Consider the following 21015-nt stretch of genomic DNA (forward strand, 5'->3'; position numbering starts at 1 on the left):
TCTAGACCCAACAAAGATGCACCATCTTTTGAAATGGAATATTCTAAAAAAGAAAATGGAAGTACCACTTACAGGACTGTTTTAACTGCTCATCTGCCTTTTGTGGATAAATTGGGTGCCACGAGTAGTCAATTGTAAACACAACACTTGGGACTGTCCAGCATTCAACCCAGCCAGCCCTTTCAGAAAGAAACATCACACCTTTATTAGAAGCGGAAACATTTCATTAAATATTCTCTATTACCATTTTAATTTACTTTCTCCACAAACAAAATAAACAAACATAAGAGCTAATAAAAATATCACAATGAAACTCACTCTTCTTGGGTAATGTTCCTCCATTTGGGTTTGCCTGTTTTCTGACTATTTTGACATTCAGCAGAAATGCAAGATTCGGGACTTATTTTATTAGGCTGACAGTCTTTCACCAACATGAAAAGTGAATATTTACTGGGATGACAATCCGGTAGATACAAGTGAAGATCAACATCTTCTCCCTATAATCAAACATTAGCCAAAGAATATTTTATTTGCATTCACTTTGCAAATTTATTGCAAAATTAACGCTCCTAATATTTGCATGCTCGTATGTGCCAGTATCTTCACTTTGCAAACAAAGTGAGAGAAGAAATCTTGATTTTCACATATGACTGCTGAAAATGGTTCCCACCAACTCCAAATACAATCGTATAATTCCTGTAATTCTTAAAAGTCATTAAGTGCAATAACATGCAAATAGCACACCATAAAAAGCTGTTCAACAGGAGCATGTCTTTTAGTTATTCCTGTTTCTAATGCAGCTCAAGCTATAACACAAAATCTAAGTAACTGGCCCAAGACTACCCTATGCCTTACCTAAATCACACTTTTTATATAGGTATACACACACACACACACACACGTGTATTTTATTAAACCATTGCTTTCTCTGCTATTCAGTTATACAAAACTGCCACCACCAAGTAGGTTTACATTTAGGGGCTTGTTTGACATTTTGTTGTTACATTGGTTGATTGGTTCGGTGTTTTGTTTTTTTTTTGGTTAGCCATACACTGCTTATAGAAGACAATCAAGAAGTGCAGTCCTTCAAAGAATGTTATATTTGTCAAAAACACCCTACAACCATTCCCTGTTTTACAGATGCTTTTAAAATATATGAGATAGCTTTCCAAAATGGTTTGGTACCTGATACCTCACTCAGAATGTGATTTGTACTTTTCAATATACATGGGAATGGCATGCTGTCAGTAAATGAAAAAAAGGCTCTTAAGTGAAAGAATACATACACATAAAGGAAAAATATAGGGATATGTGTGTATGAATGCGTGCATACAAATATACATACAATGCACACAGTTTCTTTGTATACACAGTATTTTATTACTATATAAAATAGATATTGTATACTACATATATAAGTTATGAAACAGCCAAAACTGCTCATGATTGAATATTTAATGAAAGCAACGGAGAGTATTTAGCCCTCAGTTACTTCAAGACTAGTAATGCAATAACTAGCCTTCTTCTCAGAGGAAAGAGCTTAGAAACAGTTCCCGACTGAAAAAGGAGAAAAGGCAGGGAAGCTACTTACCCTTAAAGAGAATCTAGTACTGCATATAGTTGGAACAAAGTCAGTGAAAGGCAGAGAGAAAACAATGTTTAATGTTTCTCCGCAAGCTGCCAGATAAACTGCAGAAAAGGAAAGGAAAAAAAAAAAAGAAAAAAAAATGTCAAAATTTTCCTCTTATTTCTTCAGAAGCCAGTTATACAGGGAGAATTAAGGAAAAATATTTAAGAACTCATGATAAAGAAAACTGTCCTTTTAACTACTGTGTATTTGGCATTATTTATTCTGAAATTATTCACTCCCCCTAATTTGTCCTTTAGAAAAGGACATGGTTCTTAGCAAAATTAAATTGTCAGCAGGCAGAAAAAACAACTGCAGCTAATGTCTTATGACTTTATTGCTCCACATGCCGGCTTTTGAACAAGAAAGCATATGTTGAAAGTCCCTCAGGATTGTGATGAAATAGTGAGTCTTAATTTTGAGCTTATTTTTAAACACAAATTCATTATCTAATACATATTTTTTAATCCACAATCTTCACATTGATATGATTACATTCTAGCACAGCCCACAACACTGAAATATGTGGGTATCAAATCACATATAATAAACTTTTGGTATCCTGTGTATTTTTGGTATCCTGTGTAGTTTTTAGTTATGTCTAAGAGAGAGTATTCTGTTATCTCCTATTCTGAAATGAATACAAAGCAGCCATCTCTAATACCATGAAGTCCAAATAGCAGTTTTTCCAATACTACTCTAAAATAATCTAAGTGCAAGCTTTCAGTTTACCGAAAAAAGTCAGCATCTGATGGCTGCTGTCTGAAAACTATTGTATTAAATCAAAGATTCAGAGAGAGCCCTTGAAAGTGAATGCTAAAACATTATCTAGAGCTACATTTCTCAGAAGGAGGTATCTATTTGTACAAAATAAATTAGGTTTTACACTCATTTTCAGAGGGTGCCGAAATAGCACCCTCCTAGTACCAAACACGGTTATTTATCAGTGACTGCATGTATTTTGGTTGAAGTCCTGGAAGTTTTGTCACTTGCATATTATTCATCCAAAGAAAAAAGCTACCTCACCATTTTCTTGCTGTTTTGTGGAACAGTCAATCCAATTGTGTTGATTCGCTGCCCAAATCATTTCAAATTGATGAAACATGATTTTGAAGTTCCACATGTAAGGAACAAATGAATAAATATCAGGTGCACTATCACTGGACCAGTCTTGGATCAAATCTAAAAATACATAAAGCAATAAGACAGTTAATGGCAATGAAGTAAGAGGTTTTTTTTAATTAATCTAACTTTTCATAAACTGTAAATATTAACCACTTGTTGCTTTACAGAAAAGAGAAACAAAGTAAACAATACACAGTAGCAGTTTCTTAGGCAGATATTGCACAGTACTTGCTGTGAACCCATCTCCCATTTATCCCTTGCTTTTTAAGTTGTAATGTCACAGGTTTAAATATGTTTTCTATGAGTTTAGTTGTGCTCAGGGATAGCAAAGTGAGCCAAACACAGGACTAGCAAATTCTTTTCACTGTTTTTCCCCCTTATGCTCTGAAACGTGTAGATGAGTAGTATTTTCCACCACCATGTCTTCTACAGCAACACAGCATTGCTGTCGAAGCTCACCAGTTAGCTCCGAATAGACTGGTAGACTCTAGTGCATCCTGCAGCACTATGCAGGTGAACACTCAGACCTCCCAAAGAAAAACTTTATTAGCAAGAAACTAATTAATCCTCCTGCTCAGCAGGAATAATTAGCTCCGACACAGCCACATTGGTGTGGCTCTTTCTGTTAGTGGAGCTGGAACATTCAGCAACAGATTGATGATGCTCTGAAATACAAGAATATCGTGTACTTGTGCACTAATAGCCAATAAAAAACACTCAGAACTTCACTCCAAGAGACCATTTCTTAGCCTAATTATGCAAAACAACAGTATCTGCTTTTTTATTAACAAAACTTTGGAAGATTTTGCCACAGCAAGATTTGAGAGGAAATCACAGAATAATCAGGTTAGTATGCAACTTTTTAAATAGGATAGTTACCTGTAAAGAAGCTTTTCTGAGCAAAAATAAAATGATAGGTTGCTTTATAAACCTCGAGTTCACACTGCCATGTCTGCGGCATGTTCCATATCCGGGGATAACTGGCATTAATATGAAACTGTGAACAAGATATTAAAGCATCAGAATTACTTGAAAACATGACAGCACTTGACACTGCAGCTCAGCAGTGTTCACACATGTACTCCGTTGAATAATTAAAACTCTTTTCCTGCTGGGATGAACAGAAGGCCACTCTAGTTCCTTAATAATTTAATCTTTTTCTCTGTCTGAAGGTCAAGTGTTAGTATATTCATCTATTTGGAAAGGTCTATTACGAAATTCTGATAGTGCTCAACAAATTTACCATCTGTTGCAATAACTATTTCCAAGTTATTTATGATCCGAAGCTTTTTATTAAAAGCATCACTTTTTACAACATGCTATGGTTTATATTTCTTGGAATATATTATTTATGAGCATTTAGAAGATGTTCAAAGACTAGACATCAAAGCCTCATGTCATTTAACAACTAGTGAAAAAAATCTACAGATCATGTATTCAATACACACACACGAACACACCCTAGTACAGCTAGCAATTGTAAGGATTTCTGTTATACCTATATGAGCAAAATAGCTATATATTAAATCGGACAAGTAAGAATGGCAAGTAATACTCAAAACTCCCACCACTTCCAATACACATAACTTTGTTCATACATTATCTAAGTCACTGAGAGTTATAGTTACAGGTATACCCACGTTCCTTACATACTAAGATTCTGTGAAATACATTCAAAGATTATCTTCCTGCACAGTGTAAGACTCCAAAGAACTGGGATGCAGTGAAATAAACGCTCTTTATTAAAAGGCATTTGAGATGGAAGCTTTGCACTTAATGCAAACTTACAGCTAGCATTTCGGCTTCTAAGAGAGTCCTGTACTGCATACTGCTGGTGGCATCAACATGTAAAAGCTGCCCTTTAATGGTAGGTGAGTAGCCTAGCAAGACGAAACAAAATATTAACATAATTGTTCAGAACATGAATTACAAACATATTTAATAAAATATTGACAGTGATTTTAGCAGTCAGCTAACAAAAAGGCATAACGGTGGAAATATGTGCGGGCAGAATATGTTAATCTCTTAATTAACAAGCAATAGAGGGCAAAATTATTAGTACTAATTTCCACCGATAACAAAGACTGATGACAAAAATTTGCTGGGTCTGGAAATGCCCAAGCTTTGGAGATTTTTACTTAAATTGCAGAGTAAAACTCAAATATGAAAAAAAAAGGAACAGTAAGAAAAAATTAACAAAGGGCTTCAGTATCTGCAAAAAAAAAAAAAAAAAAGATGAGCAAATGCAGGAAATACATTTCACTTCTACCTCAACTTCACCATGGGCTTTTTTTATTGTTATTTATTAAATACATTAGTAGCTCTGAAATTAGTTTTTATAATACATTGCTCAGCACGTTTCTAATCTGCTACGTAAATCCCATCAAGACATCTTCCTTCCTTGAGCTGAGAGTATATTCAGTTTGTTTCAATACACACGCAGTTAAATTTTACTCTTTCTAGTAGTCCAGAGAGTGAAACGCACATTTCCAAACCCAAGTAAAATGTGGGGGCAACTGAATTAAATATGTAAGTGCTTTAATATCTTATAATGAAAGGTACAAGGAAATTGTTCTTGGGGCTTTGCAGAACATACATCTTACAGTTGCAAAGGAAAAACAATGCAAGATGTTCAGATCCACAACAATTATAGTAAGTATTACGGGAAAACATTAAGAAAGTTAATTAAATTTAGTCTTAACTTACCGTTTTCACTTACTGTCATGGGAATATTTATTTCCAAATATGATCCTGCACCAACATTTACATGTACAGCATTTGTTTCCTATATTGCAAAAGAGGGAAAAAAGTCCAAATGTTACTTCTAGACTCCCAAAATCGAGTGTATTTTATATCTCTGAGTGTTATTCACACCCAAATTCCTGTATGAAATAATGTGATAACAGTAGTATTTCTTGCCTTCGTTCAGGAAAAAAAGTACTAAAGAGCGACTCACATGCTATGGATATTAAATAATACTTTTATCTCTTTTAGGCTTAATAAATGCTGTTTTAGGTCTACAAATAGAAACAGAGTAACATATTATGATTCAAGATAGTAAAAAAGCAGGGAAATAAGCAGTCTTTTACCACTATGTTACTCTTTCAGTCACAAAAAGGAAGAGAATGGGTGAGGAATGAAGTCACCCTGGGTTCTGTTAGTAAGAGTAGGAACACGGGAAAATTTCAAACCTCAGACATATTAATTTCTCATAATATCAGCAGAAATTATATCTTTATCAAGGCAAGTTCTATCTTAATGGAAGACTGCACAGTAATTTTATCAGGTTGCCTATTTCCAAGACTAAGAAATACAGAGCTTACAGAGCTTAATAGAGACAACTTAAAACATAGCTTAGAAGAAACTTCAAATAAGTCAGCAAATCTTAGTACATTTCAGCCAGTATTTCTCCTTTAGGGGTTTACCCAGGATCCTGGAAGATTAAAACGAAGTCTCTAAGTTTTTAAAACTACAGTATTGTTAACAAACCTCTGAGACAAATGAAGACACGTATAACCAAAGAGCCTAAAGTTATTACAGTAGTAACAATCTGTTTTCTAGGCAAAATTTCATTACTTACCCTATTTTTGGTAAAAAGCAAATCAATAGTGGCATCTGCAATAATATTCATTCGCAGTTCAAAAGCGAGGATCTGTCTTGGTTTCCCAGGCTCTGCAATTTCTGAGACTTTCATAACTTGGTAGTCTGGTGGAAAGAAAAACTTCCACAAGCAATCCCTAGTAAAAGAAGGAAATACTTTTACTCATAGAAAGAAACCAAAGTTATGTATTTATCACTTAATGATTGATCAGGGAGTTGTGTTGCCAAGTCCCTAGAAGCCAGCGCACAGCTAAGAACGAACATTTGTTTAAACCTTGAGAGTTCTTCGACAGCGGGGAGCTTTTCTACTCATCATTGAACTCAGACTCCAAGTTCCAATCATAAGAAAGAATTTTGGATAAATACCATAAATGGACAGGTGATAAGTGATTTAAAACAAAAATATTTTAATCCAGAAAGCAAGCAAATTATGTTTTTCTTCTTCTTCCTAATCATCAGTTTAGAGTCTTGTGAAGAAACACAGTAGGAAGCCAGTTGTCTATGCTCGTGTTTGCATATAAGTAATTCACGAAAAGCCCAGGAAAGAGACAACAGGAAAGAGGCAAAACAGACTGTTTGAGACTTCAGAATGAGAATGAAATGAGGTCTATATTTCTGTAAACTTGAATTTCAACTCGTAACTACTCGGATGGATATGGAGTAGGAACAGCAGAGATTACATAGTTCTCAAAAGGGAAGACTTAAGTATTTGAAGAGCAGGAGTTTCCCAAGCACCCATCATTTGACCATCTGTAACAATTTAAAAGTTAAAGAAACTATTTGTCACTACACAGACATTTGTTAACATTGGCCTGAGGAAACACAGAATTTTATGACATACAGGATTAAAGAACTGTATTTTCAGAAGTCCTTATATGAATTGATAGTATAAAGGCCACAGAATTTCTATAGATCTGTGCTTCTAAAACATTCAGGCATTTTCCAAAATCCTACCTTCTATCCGTGGCACGGTGAGAGATCTATACACCCTGCATTGGCACCAAACTGTCTTTTATCTAGTCAGTTAAAATTACAAAAAGCATACCCACACAGAGCTAGCTTTCTCGGTAGCACTAAAACTATAATTCATGATTCACCGGCTTCATGTTCCCAGGAAAGCACTGCTCTGGAAATAGGCATTTCAAATACTATAGGACACTGTCAGATATAACGATTACTATTGGTTCACCATCCTCCCATTCCTAAGAGATGGTTAATCATAACAGTTTCACAGGAGGATAAATGGAGGGCAAGAAAAGTATCGATCTGTAACTAGTAAGGGAAAAATGGGAGTAAGGGAGCCGTGATTACAGCGCTTTTACTTAATAGTCTTTACTCTGTAAATAATCCCGTTGTCTCCTACAGAAATACTCAGCAAGCCCTCTATAGTCAGCCCCTTTTGCTTTTGAAGGGCAACGGTATCGTTTTGTCCTATTACTTGTCACTAAATTACCTAAAAAATGAGTATTTTGGGGACTGCATTAAATGGTTGATTCTCCTCACCAATGTTTAATGATGCCTCCTCATTATTTTCACAGACAGATTTATATTTCTATAAATTATCTCTTTAATATACAGTGTATTTGCATCCATGAACTCCAAAGAAGTCAGCTACTAAGAACAGCAGTTGGAATGTTAATAATTAAAAGATTAAACCCTTAGGTAAACATATTTGGTAAAAAATAAAATTATAAAATAGGAATTAAAACTATAGATTATAAACTATATGTATAAATTAAGAATAATTTTTAAAAAAAAGCAGTCCTAACTTTGGAAGGCCAACACTGTTAACAATAATGAATTTACTGATCCTCAATTATCATGGCAGAAGTCTTATTTTAGACTCCCTGGTTCACCTCCTACAAGTTAGAAGTCTGAGCAAACACATCAAGAAAATTTCAGAACGTTTTCCTAACAAGGAAACACTAAAGACTAAAACTCAAGATGCAAATCACAATAATACCTCTGCCTATCAGCCCAGGGTCCATAGTTGAAATCCGTTCCTTTCCCACAAACAATGTCCAAACCCCAGCACGGCGGCAGATCCTGTAATTTGCTGTCTTCATTGCTCGTCTCTCCATCATTGCTTTCCTCTGTCTCCTCTGGTACAAGACCTATATTACATTGCATAATACAATAAACAGAATATCAAATGAAGCTACTTCAAATTTGCACGGAAAACATTTACCAAGCACAATACGTTTACAGCATTCTAATGTCTGTTTTGAGATTACTGCAATACGTAAATATCAAGTCACAATTCAAAGTAAGCCCCACAGGGAAGGGCAAGAAGATGGCCAAAACCCCATGCAGCTTTCCAAAGTCCTACTCACTATCCGCCAAGGAAACACTGTTGTACAATGCAGAATTTAACTTGTTAGTTCTGCAATATAAGAAGCACACCAGCTCTCTCCTTTCTGCCTCAGTGAAAACTGTTTTTTCCATTTGCAGAAAAAGGGGGGATGCATCTACTAAGTAGTACTTCAGAATGTTCTTACCAACCCCAAAATATTATACTAACTCTTTCAGGCTAGAGATTTAAATAGACCAAGCCAGCTTATTTTTCAGCATGAAAGAAAAAAACTGAAAGAAATTGCCTAAAAAATACAGGCTATGAAATAATTAGCACTCAAACACCATAAAATATTATTTTTGTAACTTTGGAGAAGATACCTGGTTCATCCATATAGTAATAGATATCAACATCATTGGACTGCATTACAACAAAACCTTCACCCATCAGCCTTGGAGGTCTGTAAAACAAAAACAAAGTGCAAAGAGAAAGATTAAGAAGATACGCACTGAGACGAATCTCCAGGAACTCAAGTCTTTTTAAGTAGAATGTTTTAAGTATGACAGAAGAAATTGCTTAAGTCAGGCTCACTTCTAGCTTACATGTAGTACATATTTAACCCTGAAATCATCAATAAAACTGCCAATGTTAGGCTACATCTACCCTGATTTGAAAGAAAAAAAAATGCATGTGTAACTGCTAATTATATGCTTATTATTATATGAAATAACGTAAGGATTTAAAGTCAAACACGAGGGTACCACATTCATCTCTGCAGAAAGACATTTGTCTTATATCATAGCTCCTAATCAAGTACTGAAGTTTTACTTTCAGCGTTTCATTTCACAAATAGTTTATTTCTCCTTGCCCTACATCGCCCTCTTTTACCTACTAATTGTTTTCTTACTAAAATAGCACTCTGAACCACAGGGACAAGCAGTCTTCAGTTATTAGACCTTCTTTCTTAGTAACATTCAAGGACCCAAAAAGTAAAACCATTAGATGAAACACTTCTAAAGTTTATGAAATTAGTACACTACGTTCCCTTTTTTACAATATTGCCATATCTTAATTTACATAACAATGCAACTATGTATAGTTTCACAGCAAGGGGAAAAGTAGATGGTTTTCTCACTTTCTAGCCACTTTTACAAGCTTGTACTACTTTAAAAAAAAAGAAAGAAAAAAAAAATCAGATGACAAAAATACACAATTCAAAACTGTAATCTGCTGTAAATTGCCCGTTTTACCTCACCTCATTTCAAATGCAGTCAACTTTGGAAAATATGTAAGGCAGCAAATGCAGAGCTCATGTACTACAGAAAAAATCTTTAAAAACTATCAAGTAGGATATTTAAAATGGCGGCAGTTAAAGATGAAAAACTTGCTGCTCGCTCCTAATTTCTCAGTCATTTCATTTTCCTGTCTAAAAATTGTAGTAGGCTCCCCAGGAAGATGTAAATAAAACAAGATCTGAAAAAAAAAATGTTTTTAGCAGCTCCTGAAGAAAAGTGAGGAAAAAAAAAAAAAAAAGCTTAGCTGTGTAGATATACTAGTATATGAGGAGACCTAAGCCTATTCCACGCGCTCCGACGGCACGCGTCCCCGCTGCGGCCGGGAGGCGCTGTGGCTGGAATCGCCTGCCTCCTGTTCAAGCGGCTCAGCCCCTCACACCAAGGCGGTCAGCACACGCAGGCCACTTCGGCTCCCTTTCCTCCTCGGTAATAGGCATTCTGTTCTACAAAGTACAGCATAAGTAGCCCTTCTCCATGGAGGGCACCCTTGGCCTCCGGCCCAGGGAGCCGTAGTCCTTGACACCCTCTGCACTCTTGCCTGTGGCTACAGGGGTAGACTTGGGAAAACTCCATGAGTGCTTATCAAAAGCTACTGTAATCGGCTAGTGTGAACACACAGGCCAGCTTCGAGAGCAGCCTACTTCTGCTTCAGTGTTTACTCACACAGGCTGAATGCTTTGGATCAGAGCTAAAACAAAGTTATCTCAAAGCCTATTCTGAGATTAACCAAAATTATCTGTGCTGAAGAAGTGTTTAACGACTTCACAGCCAACAACTCTGTAAAAGACCCTGCAATGCAGCTGTGAGAAAAGAGGGAAATAGTCACAGGAAAGCTGCAGTAGCTGAGAGGAAGGCCAAGTTCTCCCATCAAATGCTAGCCCTGGATCAGCCTCTCTGTCTTAGCACCCCTCCACTTTCCATCTCTTCTTACACTACATACAAGTAAACACAACTTACACCTTTTTTCTCAGGCTTCCTTCTTTGATTCTTTTAGTGCATCTTTACCCCATATGCATGTTTAAGTAGTAATAAAATCCTTCTCTCTCTTGCTCTGATCTGTCCCCATTCATTACAGTTGTGGGCTTTGCCTGTTCAGGGAGTTTTTCTAATTCTCTTTCATGCATGAAGAAAATTCTCTCCAGGATTGAAGCCTGTCACTAGTTTCTTTGACTCTCTGTTTAAAGAGACAACCAGCAAAAGAGGTAGTAGCCAACTGAGGAAGTTGATTATTCTACATTACGGAAATAATTATAGACCACACACCAACCAAAAGAAGGATATTTTTCTTTCCCAATACCTTTCCTTTCACCAGTCTGTAACGTATGGGACTGGCATGAGACAACTGTGAAGCCAGCTGTAGAACTGACTAAAATTTAAGACCCATGTATTTCTCTCCTCAATAATAATGAATTGCATGATCAACATTCAAGTCATAGTCATTCAAAAAAGGTGACAGAACTGGGTCTTTTAGCCATGTTCTCAGTCTCAGGTAAGCATGAAGCTATAGCAGTAGAAAATAGCAGAGGAAGGTACCCCATGAGACCATCTAATCCATCTTTTCATCCTTCAGGGGCAACAGCTATACCTCACACAACTAAGATGCTGGAAATCCCTTCACAGGCCCTTTATAGGGACAAGTTAGACCCCATAGAATGCTTAAAGGTGGAAGGGACCTCTAGAGGTCACCTAGTCCAGCCCCCTGCACACGCAGGGTCACCTAGAGCACGTGGCACAGGGTGGCATCCAGGCGGGTTTGGAAGATCTCCAGAGAAGGAGACTCCACAACCTCTCTGGGCAGCCTGTTCCAGTGCTCTGTCACCCTCACTATCAATAAATTTTTCCTGAAGTTCCTGTGGAACTTTTGGTGCTTCAGTTTGTGGCCATTTCCTCTAGTTCTGTCGGTGGCCACCAGTGAAAAGAGGCCAGCACCATGCACCTCACTGCCTCCCTGGAGGTACTTCTAGACACTGATCAGGTACCCTCTCAGCCTTCTCTTTTCCATGTTGAACAGGCCCAGCTCCCTCAGCCTCTCCTCATAGGGCAGATGTTCCAGGTCCCTGATCATCCTTGTAGCCCTATGGTGGACTCTCTCCAGGTGCTCTACCTTCCTTTTTTTTTCTCCTTTAGGCCTGCTGATTTAGACATTCTGTTTGGATTTTTTTTTTGAAAGGGAGATTTCATCACTTCTATAAATAAGGTATTTTTGCAGTAAGCAGACAAGTGTCAAGGTTGCTTCTCAGTACTTACAGTAATTAGTAATTTATGAAACCTGTAACAGACTGGCTGAGCTGTTTTTATGTCTACAGAACCTGCAGGCATTTCTGCAACTTAAAAGACACAGCTTAAATTTTCAACCTAAGAGGCACCAGAGGGCAGGCTCTAAAGACTTCCATATCCCCAGGCTGCAGGGAATCAGGCCCTGTGCTGCATCTACATGTGCACTGCATAGCTGCTGTCCCTCAGCCATGAGGACCTAAAGTGATAGTGACAGTAAAGGAAGACACTTGGCAGAAGTAATAGAGAAAGCTAGTAGTTGTAAAAATATTAACCCTAGTTTGTTTTAATATTGCTGGTTTGTTTTCAGTAATAGTTGCAGAAACTTTCACATGTTCAGGAGTGATATTGCATACATACATGCCCCACAGTAACATCTTACATGTGCAATGCTTTCAATGGCTTACAGATGATAGTATCGGGTTGATGCAAGGCCAGTGTATACACAGATACAATACTGTTTACTTCCAACCATAGTGATTGTTCTCTGGATAGTGTTTGTTTAGGGAATACATGAGTGGGTGTAATTATTTTACAAGAATTCAAGCACAAAATTGTCTAAGGATAATATACATTATTTACACATTTGTTGAGCAAACAAAAAGAGTGGAAAAGATTGACATTTAGCAGCTTGGTCTGTTGAATATATAACACTGTAAGCATTGAAGAAAATACTTCAGAAGGACCCCAGCCTCTCAGAGATACAGAAAATTCTGGCTCTAGGTTCATACTACATCATACCAGAAGTTAATACATACATAAGTACACACATCAGAAACGTCCAGCTGGACAAAGTATATCAAATCACATTATGCAATCATCCTTCTTTATTTCATTTACTGCTATGATACAGTTTGTTAAAAACCGATAAAGGGGAAGAAAATGTAGAAACAAAGAAATCAGTAATAGCCTTCAAAAGATAACTGATTTCTATTATAGCAAGCAGCCTTGCCTTAATTTTTTAAAAACTACTTTCCAAACTACATGTAGATCAGGTCTACAGAATTTACTTAAGCCTCAAATCTATCCTTAAAAATTGTTATCAAACTATGTGCAGCTGTAGTACGCGAGTGAAGGGAAAGAAGAACTTAACGCAGGATATTAATCATACAGCAGAGCACACAGAAAAACTATAATGAGATAGGGAGGCAGCACTTTTTTCCATAAATAAAATAGGTTCAAAATTTCACCATTTAGACCTCCTGTAAGAGTAACAATGCCAACTATCTAAACATAGTAATAAAACCAAAAAAAAAAAAAAAAACCACTGAAACACAAATGAACATCATTTTCTCTTTTTTAAGTATGAAGTTATAAAACATCTTACTCATCATTCTGTAGACCAACATATCTTGGACTTGGAACCAGCATGACTCTAACATTTTCCAGTTTTCCTTTGACAATGTGCATAAATTGATCAAGGTGACTTGAAGGTGGTTTTGTGGTATACGTCAAAAAAGCATCATCGAAGTTAATGCAAAGCGTTTGTGGCTGATAATGATTCCCAAATGCCAGACGACCCTAAATTAAAAAGAAAGTCCCATCACTCCAATTACGCAGTGCTTCATTTGTGTAATTTACACAGGGTAATACATATTAACCATCTATACACAAGTAAATACTGAACAAAAATGCTGGCCATAATCTGTGCGTTACTACGATTTTACTTCACATATTCAAGCTCTCAACATTTTACCTTCTATGACCTCAGTAACAGTTTCTCTGGCTTTTGTGATGCAACATTAACCTAAGGAACGTGTCCAACATCCCTATTAAAAGATGCAGAGAAGCAGAAGAATTTTTCTGCAACACCCAGTGCCAAATTTAATTAGTTGATGATATTCTTGAATTTACTACAATTTTAAGACAAAAGTAGTTCAAAAGAAGGAAGGAAGTAGCAGGGGAAAAGATAATTTTAGAACTTTTTATTAAGGATGCAGGAAAACAAAAACTCACAAAGAAGGCAGAATTAAGGGAATTGCAAGCCTGACTTAAGGCTATACCACTAAAAGTATTAATCATCAGGGATTTTCACTTACCGTGCTTACATTGACTTTAATAACAGGAATAAGGGACCTCCATGAAGAAGAGGGGTCTTGAGATTCTGTTTTTACTTTAACGCTACAGAGGGGGACAAAAAAGAACATTTTTTTATTTTTTATTGTTTTGTCTTTTCTACAGAAGAACTAACCAGCCTTTTCTGCTGCAGGACTTGAGATCTTGGGGAATGTTCCTTCCCACAGGATCCCTGCAAGAGGTACCTGCCAGGAGTCTTCTGCAGAATCCTTCAGAGCCTGCAAAAGCAGCAAGAGGCAGAGGCAACTAAGCCTTGGGTGTTTGCTGGGAAACAACTGAGTCTTCTTTAACACAGAGCAATAATTAATCTGCCTTGGGGGAAATCATCGGTCTGCTCTAAATATTCCCCACAGTCCTTTTGAGTCTTTGGTGGGGGTTGTCACTTCCCAAGATGTATCCTTCTCAAATCATACAATCATAGAATGCTTAAGGTTGGACGGCAACTCTAGAGAGCACCTAGTTCAACCCCCCTGCACACGCAGGGTCACCTAGAGCACGTGGCACAGGACTGCGTCCAAGCGGGTTTTCAAGATCTCCAGAGAAGGAAACTCCACAACCTCTCTGGGCAGCCTGTTCCAGTGCTCTGTCACCCTCACTATCAATAAATTTTTCCTGAAGTTCCTGTGGAACTTTTGGTGCTTCAGTTTGTGGCCATTACCTCTAGTTCTGTCGGTGGCCACCACTGAAAAGAGGCCAGCACCATCCTCCTCGCTGCCTCCCTTGAGGTACTTATATACACTGATCAGGTCCCCTCTCAGCCTTCTCTTCTCCAGGCTGAACAGGCCCAGCTCCCTCAGCCTCTCCTCACAGGGCAGATGTTCCAGGCCCCTAAAGGAAACGTGTGCTGCATGCATCAGCAAGGCTGCAAGAGCACAACACGAAACACCTGCCCAAGGGGTGCAGCCCTCATGCAGAAAGAAGGCTGCCCCACAGCGCTGCAGCAGTCCACTGTCTTGCTCTGGCCTGGCCATACACACTAGCCTAGCCAAAAGCAGCAAAAGTACCAGCATCTCATCTGCTCTCTCATCATTCCTCTCTACTCATGCCAGTAGAGCAGTGTTTGATATGATTCTGCCCAAGGAGAGGCTTATCACTGAATATGCGACTCCACTCAACATGATCTGTGTAAAGGAACTCTCTGCATCCTTGTACCATGTCTTGTAGAGTACTCAAGAAAAATTATTTAAAAAAAAAAAAAATAATTCCACAAAAACACACACCTCCCAAAGGAAAGAAATCACTCAAGAAATCAGCCTGAGCTTCAAACTGGAAAAATCAATAGGTCTTGCATATTGATCCTCACATTTGTCTTGTCTATTCAATGCTCTGAGCCACTGTTACTTCTAAACAGAGAATTTGTCTGACTGTTCTGCAATCATAATCTCTTTCATTTCATCCTCCTTTTCTAAAAATGTGCTTGAAATACTTCTCAATCTGTCTCTCAGCATTAAATAAGAATACACAGTTACTGATTTTTTTAAAAATATATATTGTAGTAGGAAGTCTCAGGGAAGGAGGAGAAAAGATTCAGATTGTCAGGCATATCACTGCAAGTTCTCTCAGGTATGCTCCAAACACTTGTTTCCACAGCATATGTTAACAAAATATCACCTTATTAGTTCCACACTTTTCGAAACAAAGCGTGGAAGCACCGAACTAAATTTACCTTTCAAGATTGGTATGTGTTCTCTGCCTTCCATTTATTTCTGCTTTTTCATCTTCTTTCTTTGGTGGAATTATTGTGGGATCTAAGCCAAATAGTTCTTGAAGTTGTCCATAGAGTTCAGAACGGTTATACACATGAAATTCAAAGTCGTTCACCATAATATACAGTCTTGTTTCTGCCTTCGGATCTACACAACCAGCGGGAAAAGAAGTAAATCTCATTTAACTGCTCCAGTCCTTTACAGAAAGCACCGTTTTTCAATATGTATGTTTTGCAAAAAGAATATAGGGCAGCAAACAGCTCCTGGAGCACAAACTAAAAAACAGGAAACACACATTACACTGTTCCAATCAAATCAATAAAGCCTAGCAGACTAGTGGTATACAAAATATAAAACCTGAAGAGCGTTTCACCCTTTGGTCACAACACCAAAATAAATCCAGGCAGAAACTGCATGAAGTGGTAAATCAGAAGCGTGATCAACTTTGACTAACTTTTGCCTTAGATAATATGACCCAATTAAGTGGTTAATGTAAGAAAAAAAGCTCACATAATTTCCCCTTAATTACCTACTTAAGAGAGTGCCCGTTACATACTTACTCAAGAGACCTGAGCTACTCTAAAATATGATCTGGTCTTTCCAAGTCCAGCAGCCTTTAGGAAACTGAAGCATCAATGTCTATTACAGCAGGCTCCAACCTGCATCTCCTGGGAAAGGAAGCGACAGCAACACTACCCACAGACACAGAAAATGAAGCAGTTAGAGCAAACACTGCCGCTGTCACTGTTTAGAGATGAAATGCAGAAGCCCATAGCATACCTGACCAAGAGACAAAATTCAAAGACACCTGCTTTATTATCAGGATTTCCTTATCTAATAAACTCAGCTCTCCCTTTTCTCCAGCAGATCTCAGACCCTGCTTCTCTCAGGTTTTCGTTTCTTAGCATAACTTCACAGACTTGTGAAGTCAATGGATCTTAGCAAGTTAGCAGTGCCTGGCTACTTTTAGACCTATATTCTTCTGACCTCTGAGATTAACTGAATTATTTGCCCGCTGTCTCTGGAATTTAAGCAGATACAGTTAAAGCCTTATAATAAGGCCAAGCAAAAATACCAGAGACAGAAAAAGTTCAAATCATTTTTCATTTTTCATTCTGTGAGCCACTAAAGAAATGCACTCAGTAGAAAATGAAGAAAATTCTATGCAAATCTATTGGACCTATTGCACCTGTGACTAAGAGAAGCTAATTAACTTTACGGTTAGGTTCCATTTTCTGAAAGAGTTTTCTTATGGTAAAGAGAACTTGAGCAATGTCTCATTGTCATAGGAAGCGCATTAAAATGAAAGAAGCAGTTCTTTCCAACTTATTTCAGTATTGTTGAAAAGTATCTATAAAAGAGCATGTCACAGGTATACAGCGGTCTGCCACTGTTGAGTTTATGCTGAGTAAGCTACAGCTGCACAAACCTTTCGGCAGGTTCGAAGAGCTCCTTGCCAGGAGAGACCACTCGGAGCAGCAAGGCAGAAGCCTCTCCAAAGGTTATTGACCTCTCTCATTACTGCTCTTTCCCTACTACAGACAGCGGCCACATTTCTGGCTGTTATCTGCCCTGACCCCTCTATATTAGTGATGAAATTATGAGGCTTCAAAGGCCAAGTGAGGCAGGGATTGAGTCCCTAAAAGACTAGATTCGAACCCTGTAAGCACATGTAACAGGCTGTTCATGCCATCTTACAATGTCTTTGCAGATACAATTCATTTCTCTCATCAGCTGGTGGGCCTCCTATCCCAGCCATAGATAAGACAAAAAAAAAAATGTGATTTTTTCCACACTACGCTACTTCTATGATCACGCATATCACCGAAAACAGTGAGCTCTTGAACACTAAAGAACATCCCTTACCGTAACACCATTGCAGTATTTTGAAATCTAGCAATAGTTTCCAGAATATTTCTTAAGTCTCTAATAATTTATCCAAGTTTAATAATTGAATACAGAATCAATTATGTTTGGATTACAGCTAATAAAGGCTACTGTTATGGCTACTGGTGCCTGCTCAAGAAGGGTCCTGATATGTAATGTGGTATTTATTGCACTAGCTTGTACTAGTCCAATTATATATACTGAAGAGTTTAAAACAAAAAAAAAACAAAAACCAAAACAAAAAAAACAAACAAACAAAAAAAAAAACCACACACACACACTTCAGATTGCTCGAGATGCTTCCGGGACACAATAACAGATCAATTCCCATACATACAACACACAGAGCAAAGGAAACATTTTCTGTGGGTTATACGTAACTTAAATATAAGCTTTCAAAATTTCTTGAGAAGCCTACCATGCTGCTTCTGCTTGGGGTTGTACATCTTCCACCAGCGAAATATGATAAACCCATCTTGGATTCTAAATTGAATAAAGTATATAAAACAGAGGTTAGAACATTAATAGTCCACATTCCTGCATGCAGCTGCTGGGCATGCTACCTTAGACACTGCCGAGATCTGCAGTTTTAGCATTGTATAAGCAGTATTAAAGCACATAAAAAATATTAATGCCTCGTGGTGCAATACTATACTAGTCATTGCAGTAACTGAGCAGCATATAGTCCCAGACCCACTGTTTCCTCAAGGCTTTCCAACGTCAACAGTCAAATCTGCAAATCTGCCTGTAGTTCATATAAGAACTTTTTCCCCATTTCATTGGGGTATGCACAGCACTCGGCCTGAAACAGATCTTCAGAACTTAAGAATGAGAGTGTGATGGGACTAAAGGTGTTGTTCTAAAATAATTCTTCAAATTCTCAAGAGTTTTCTTTCACAAATGCTAAGGAATCCCACCCAACCCTAAGAGTTTCAATTGCAAATGTTCAATAGCTGGTAGCTGTACCTGATGGACATGTCTTCCGTAATGTAATAGATCTCGCGCACCATGACTTTTCCAGACAGCACCGAGAAGGAGAAGGAACCTATGGCAAAATAAAGTATTTACAGGACACTGGCCTACAGTTTCTAGATGGGGAGAACATAGTATTCAATAATGTGAGATGAGTTGACTGAATTTCTTGATCTTTTCCTTTGAAAACACTGACTTTCATCAGAAAAGAGAAGTCAAACTCAGAATACGCAAAACAAAACAAATGAGAAAGTAACAAAAATCTCTGAAACGTACCAGGTTTGGTATCGTCCAAAGACACAAATGGAAACAGATCACTCAAAAATTCAATGTCTTGCCAAGCTTACAGTAAGATTCTGCAAAGCTATTTTGAACATCTATAGGATCAGGTCATTGAATGTGTAGAGAATAATCAGGCAGGGAGAAGGAGGGTGACGGAAATGACAGTGTTTAATTTGTACTGTACTTATGAATAATAGTTGCAGAAGTCCAGAACTTAGCAAAAGTCATTCTAGGAAGCAGAGAGATGAATGCACAAAAGAATAAGCGTCAGAGAAAATTATAAGCACAATCAGAGCGAGGTTGCAGAATAGAGCCCTCTGTGATTCAGCATCAGATATTTCTGTAATGTGGGTGAGAGCCCAAGTGATTTGTACTGACCTGTTTTATTCAAAAATACTTTAAAATAATAAAAAAGTTAATGGATTTTGATGCAAGTGTGCTAGTCTGTAGGAATTCTACATATTCCAGTCCCAGTAAGCATTAACACAATTAGCTGTCCTGGCAGCTGATTTGGAAAGCAAGGACATCGCTCTACCAAGGAGCCGAGGCTTGAGACTGCACCGAGTTCCTCTGAGCCCAGAGCAGCAGTCGCTCCCAACACTTCTGATAAAGGGCAGCCAGCCCCAGAGATGGGGGGCACAGGGAGCTCTGTCCCTCGACACCAAAGCACCAGGCGTGTTCAGGAGCAGCTCGGGCAGATTCCCTGGGAGCTCAGGACAGTCTTCCATTTTAGAAGGCTCATAATTATGATACAAGGGGTTTGAACAAGAGATAGAAGAGACCATGTACGCTGTATTTGCATAATGTATGCAGACTGAACAGGATAAAAAGTACTATAAGCCCATAAGTGACTTTTACTTAGAATATTGAAGAATTTAATTAAAAGATTTTGACAATAGTAGCAATTTGGTGTTGAGTGGTTTCTACTACACTAAAATTTATCTCCCAAAGCAGCTATCAAACTCTTTTCTTTTTACATTAAATCCATGCTGATAAACTACTATAAAACACAAACACTTTGATTTCACCTAGAGCTTTGAGCAAATTAAGACATAATGATGGAAGACCAGGAGATATGCAGAAACAATCACATCACATTCATCATGACTTACCAATATGGATGTAGCCATGTTTATATAATCTGTTAAGAACCAATGTTAAAATAAGTCCAATGTTCCGGGAGTTATAGTAAGTTAGGTAGATAATCCATCCACAAGACAATATTGTTGCTGTTGAAAGATTAAAATGAATTAAAATATTTTAGAAGAAAGGCTGGTCTCAGTAAAAGCCTTAGCTATTAAGAGCACAACAGAGTTCTTCCTATTCTCCAAAATTAGCTAACACTGAGAAGACATTAACAGGTGCTTTGTGAAAGAGTGCAAGACAAGTGGGAGAAGAGGAAATGGGAAATTCAGAAAGTAGGGATTCTTCGCTGTTTTTCCATTCCTCAATGCAAAAATATGACCTACAGAGAGTCTCCAAAAGACATGACACATTTGTCATCTCCTACTTTCCAAGGAGTTAAATTTAATATATCAAATGAAAACATGCATTATCATCTTCACAATCATCTATATTAAAATACCCCAAGGACCCACTGGAGTCATGCTCTGTATCTTTTTGCCAGTGCTCTCCAAACCATGACTTGTAAGTTAAGTTCCTATCCTATGACATCTTAGCTCAGGAAACTCAACTGAAACGATATCAAAACTATCAGCCCTCAGATTAGCATAAATATATTACATTGGCGATATTTGACCATGGAACTTGTTGAGAGAAAAAAAAATAGGTCTGCTAATCCCCAAAGTAATTTTTCCTTTAGTTGATTAAGATCAAATAACCTACTTCTAACTAGAAGAGTTCTCAAAGCTTCCAGAA

The 21015-nt window shown here is 37.7% G+C and overlaps 1 protein-coding gene across 1 annotated transcript in view; it reads right to left on the bottom strand.

The window, feature by feature from the left end:
- The window catches only part of BLTP1 (bridge-like lipid transfer protein family member 1), a 96260-nt gene that overhangs the window by 66147 nt on the left and 9098 nt on the right, over nt 1-21015 (bottom strand). Inside the window, exons 3-18 of the mRNA XM_088527677.1 lie at nt 20250-20366; nt 18850-18928; nt 18302-18366; nt 15957-16143; nt 14254-14335; nt 13542-13735; nt 9026-9105; nt 8316-8466; nt 6333-6489; nt 5459-5537; nt 4541-4632; nt 3632-3749; nt 2654-2809; nt 1592-1689; nt 319-497; nt 73-179 (exon numbers count right to left, since the gene is read on the bottom strand). Coding sequence (XP_088383803.1) covers nt 73-179; nt 319-497; nt 1592-1689; nt 2654-2809; nt 3632-3749; nt 4541-4632; nt 5459-5537; nt 6333-6489; nt 8316-8466; nt 9026-9105; nt 13542-13735; nt 14254-14335; nt 15957-16143; nt 18302-18366; nt 18850-18928; nt 20250-20366 — 1941 coding nt within the window. The remainder of the gene's footprint in view (nt 1-72; nt 180-318; nt 498-1591; nt 1690-2653; nt 2810-3631; nt 3750-4540; nt 4633-5458; nt 5538-6332; nt 6490-8315; nt 8467-9025; nt 9106-13541; nt 13736-14253; nt 14336-15956; nt 16144-18301; nt 18367-18849; nt 18929-20249; nt 20367-21015) is intronic.

Source organism: Tinamus guttatus, unplaced genomic scaffold, assembly GCF_059628265.1.
Source record: "Tinamus guttatus ecotype Peru unplaced genomic scaffold, ASM5962826v1 Tinamus_guttatus_pri_ptg000288l, whole genome shotgun sequence".
Taxonomy (NCBI): Eukaryota; Metazoa; Chordata; class Aves; order Tinamiformes; family Tinamidae; genus Tinamus; species Tinamus guttatus.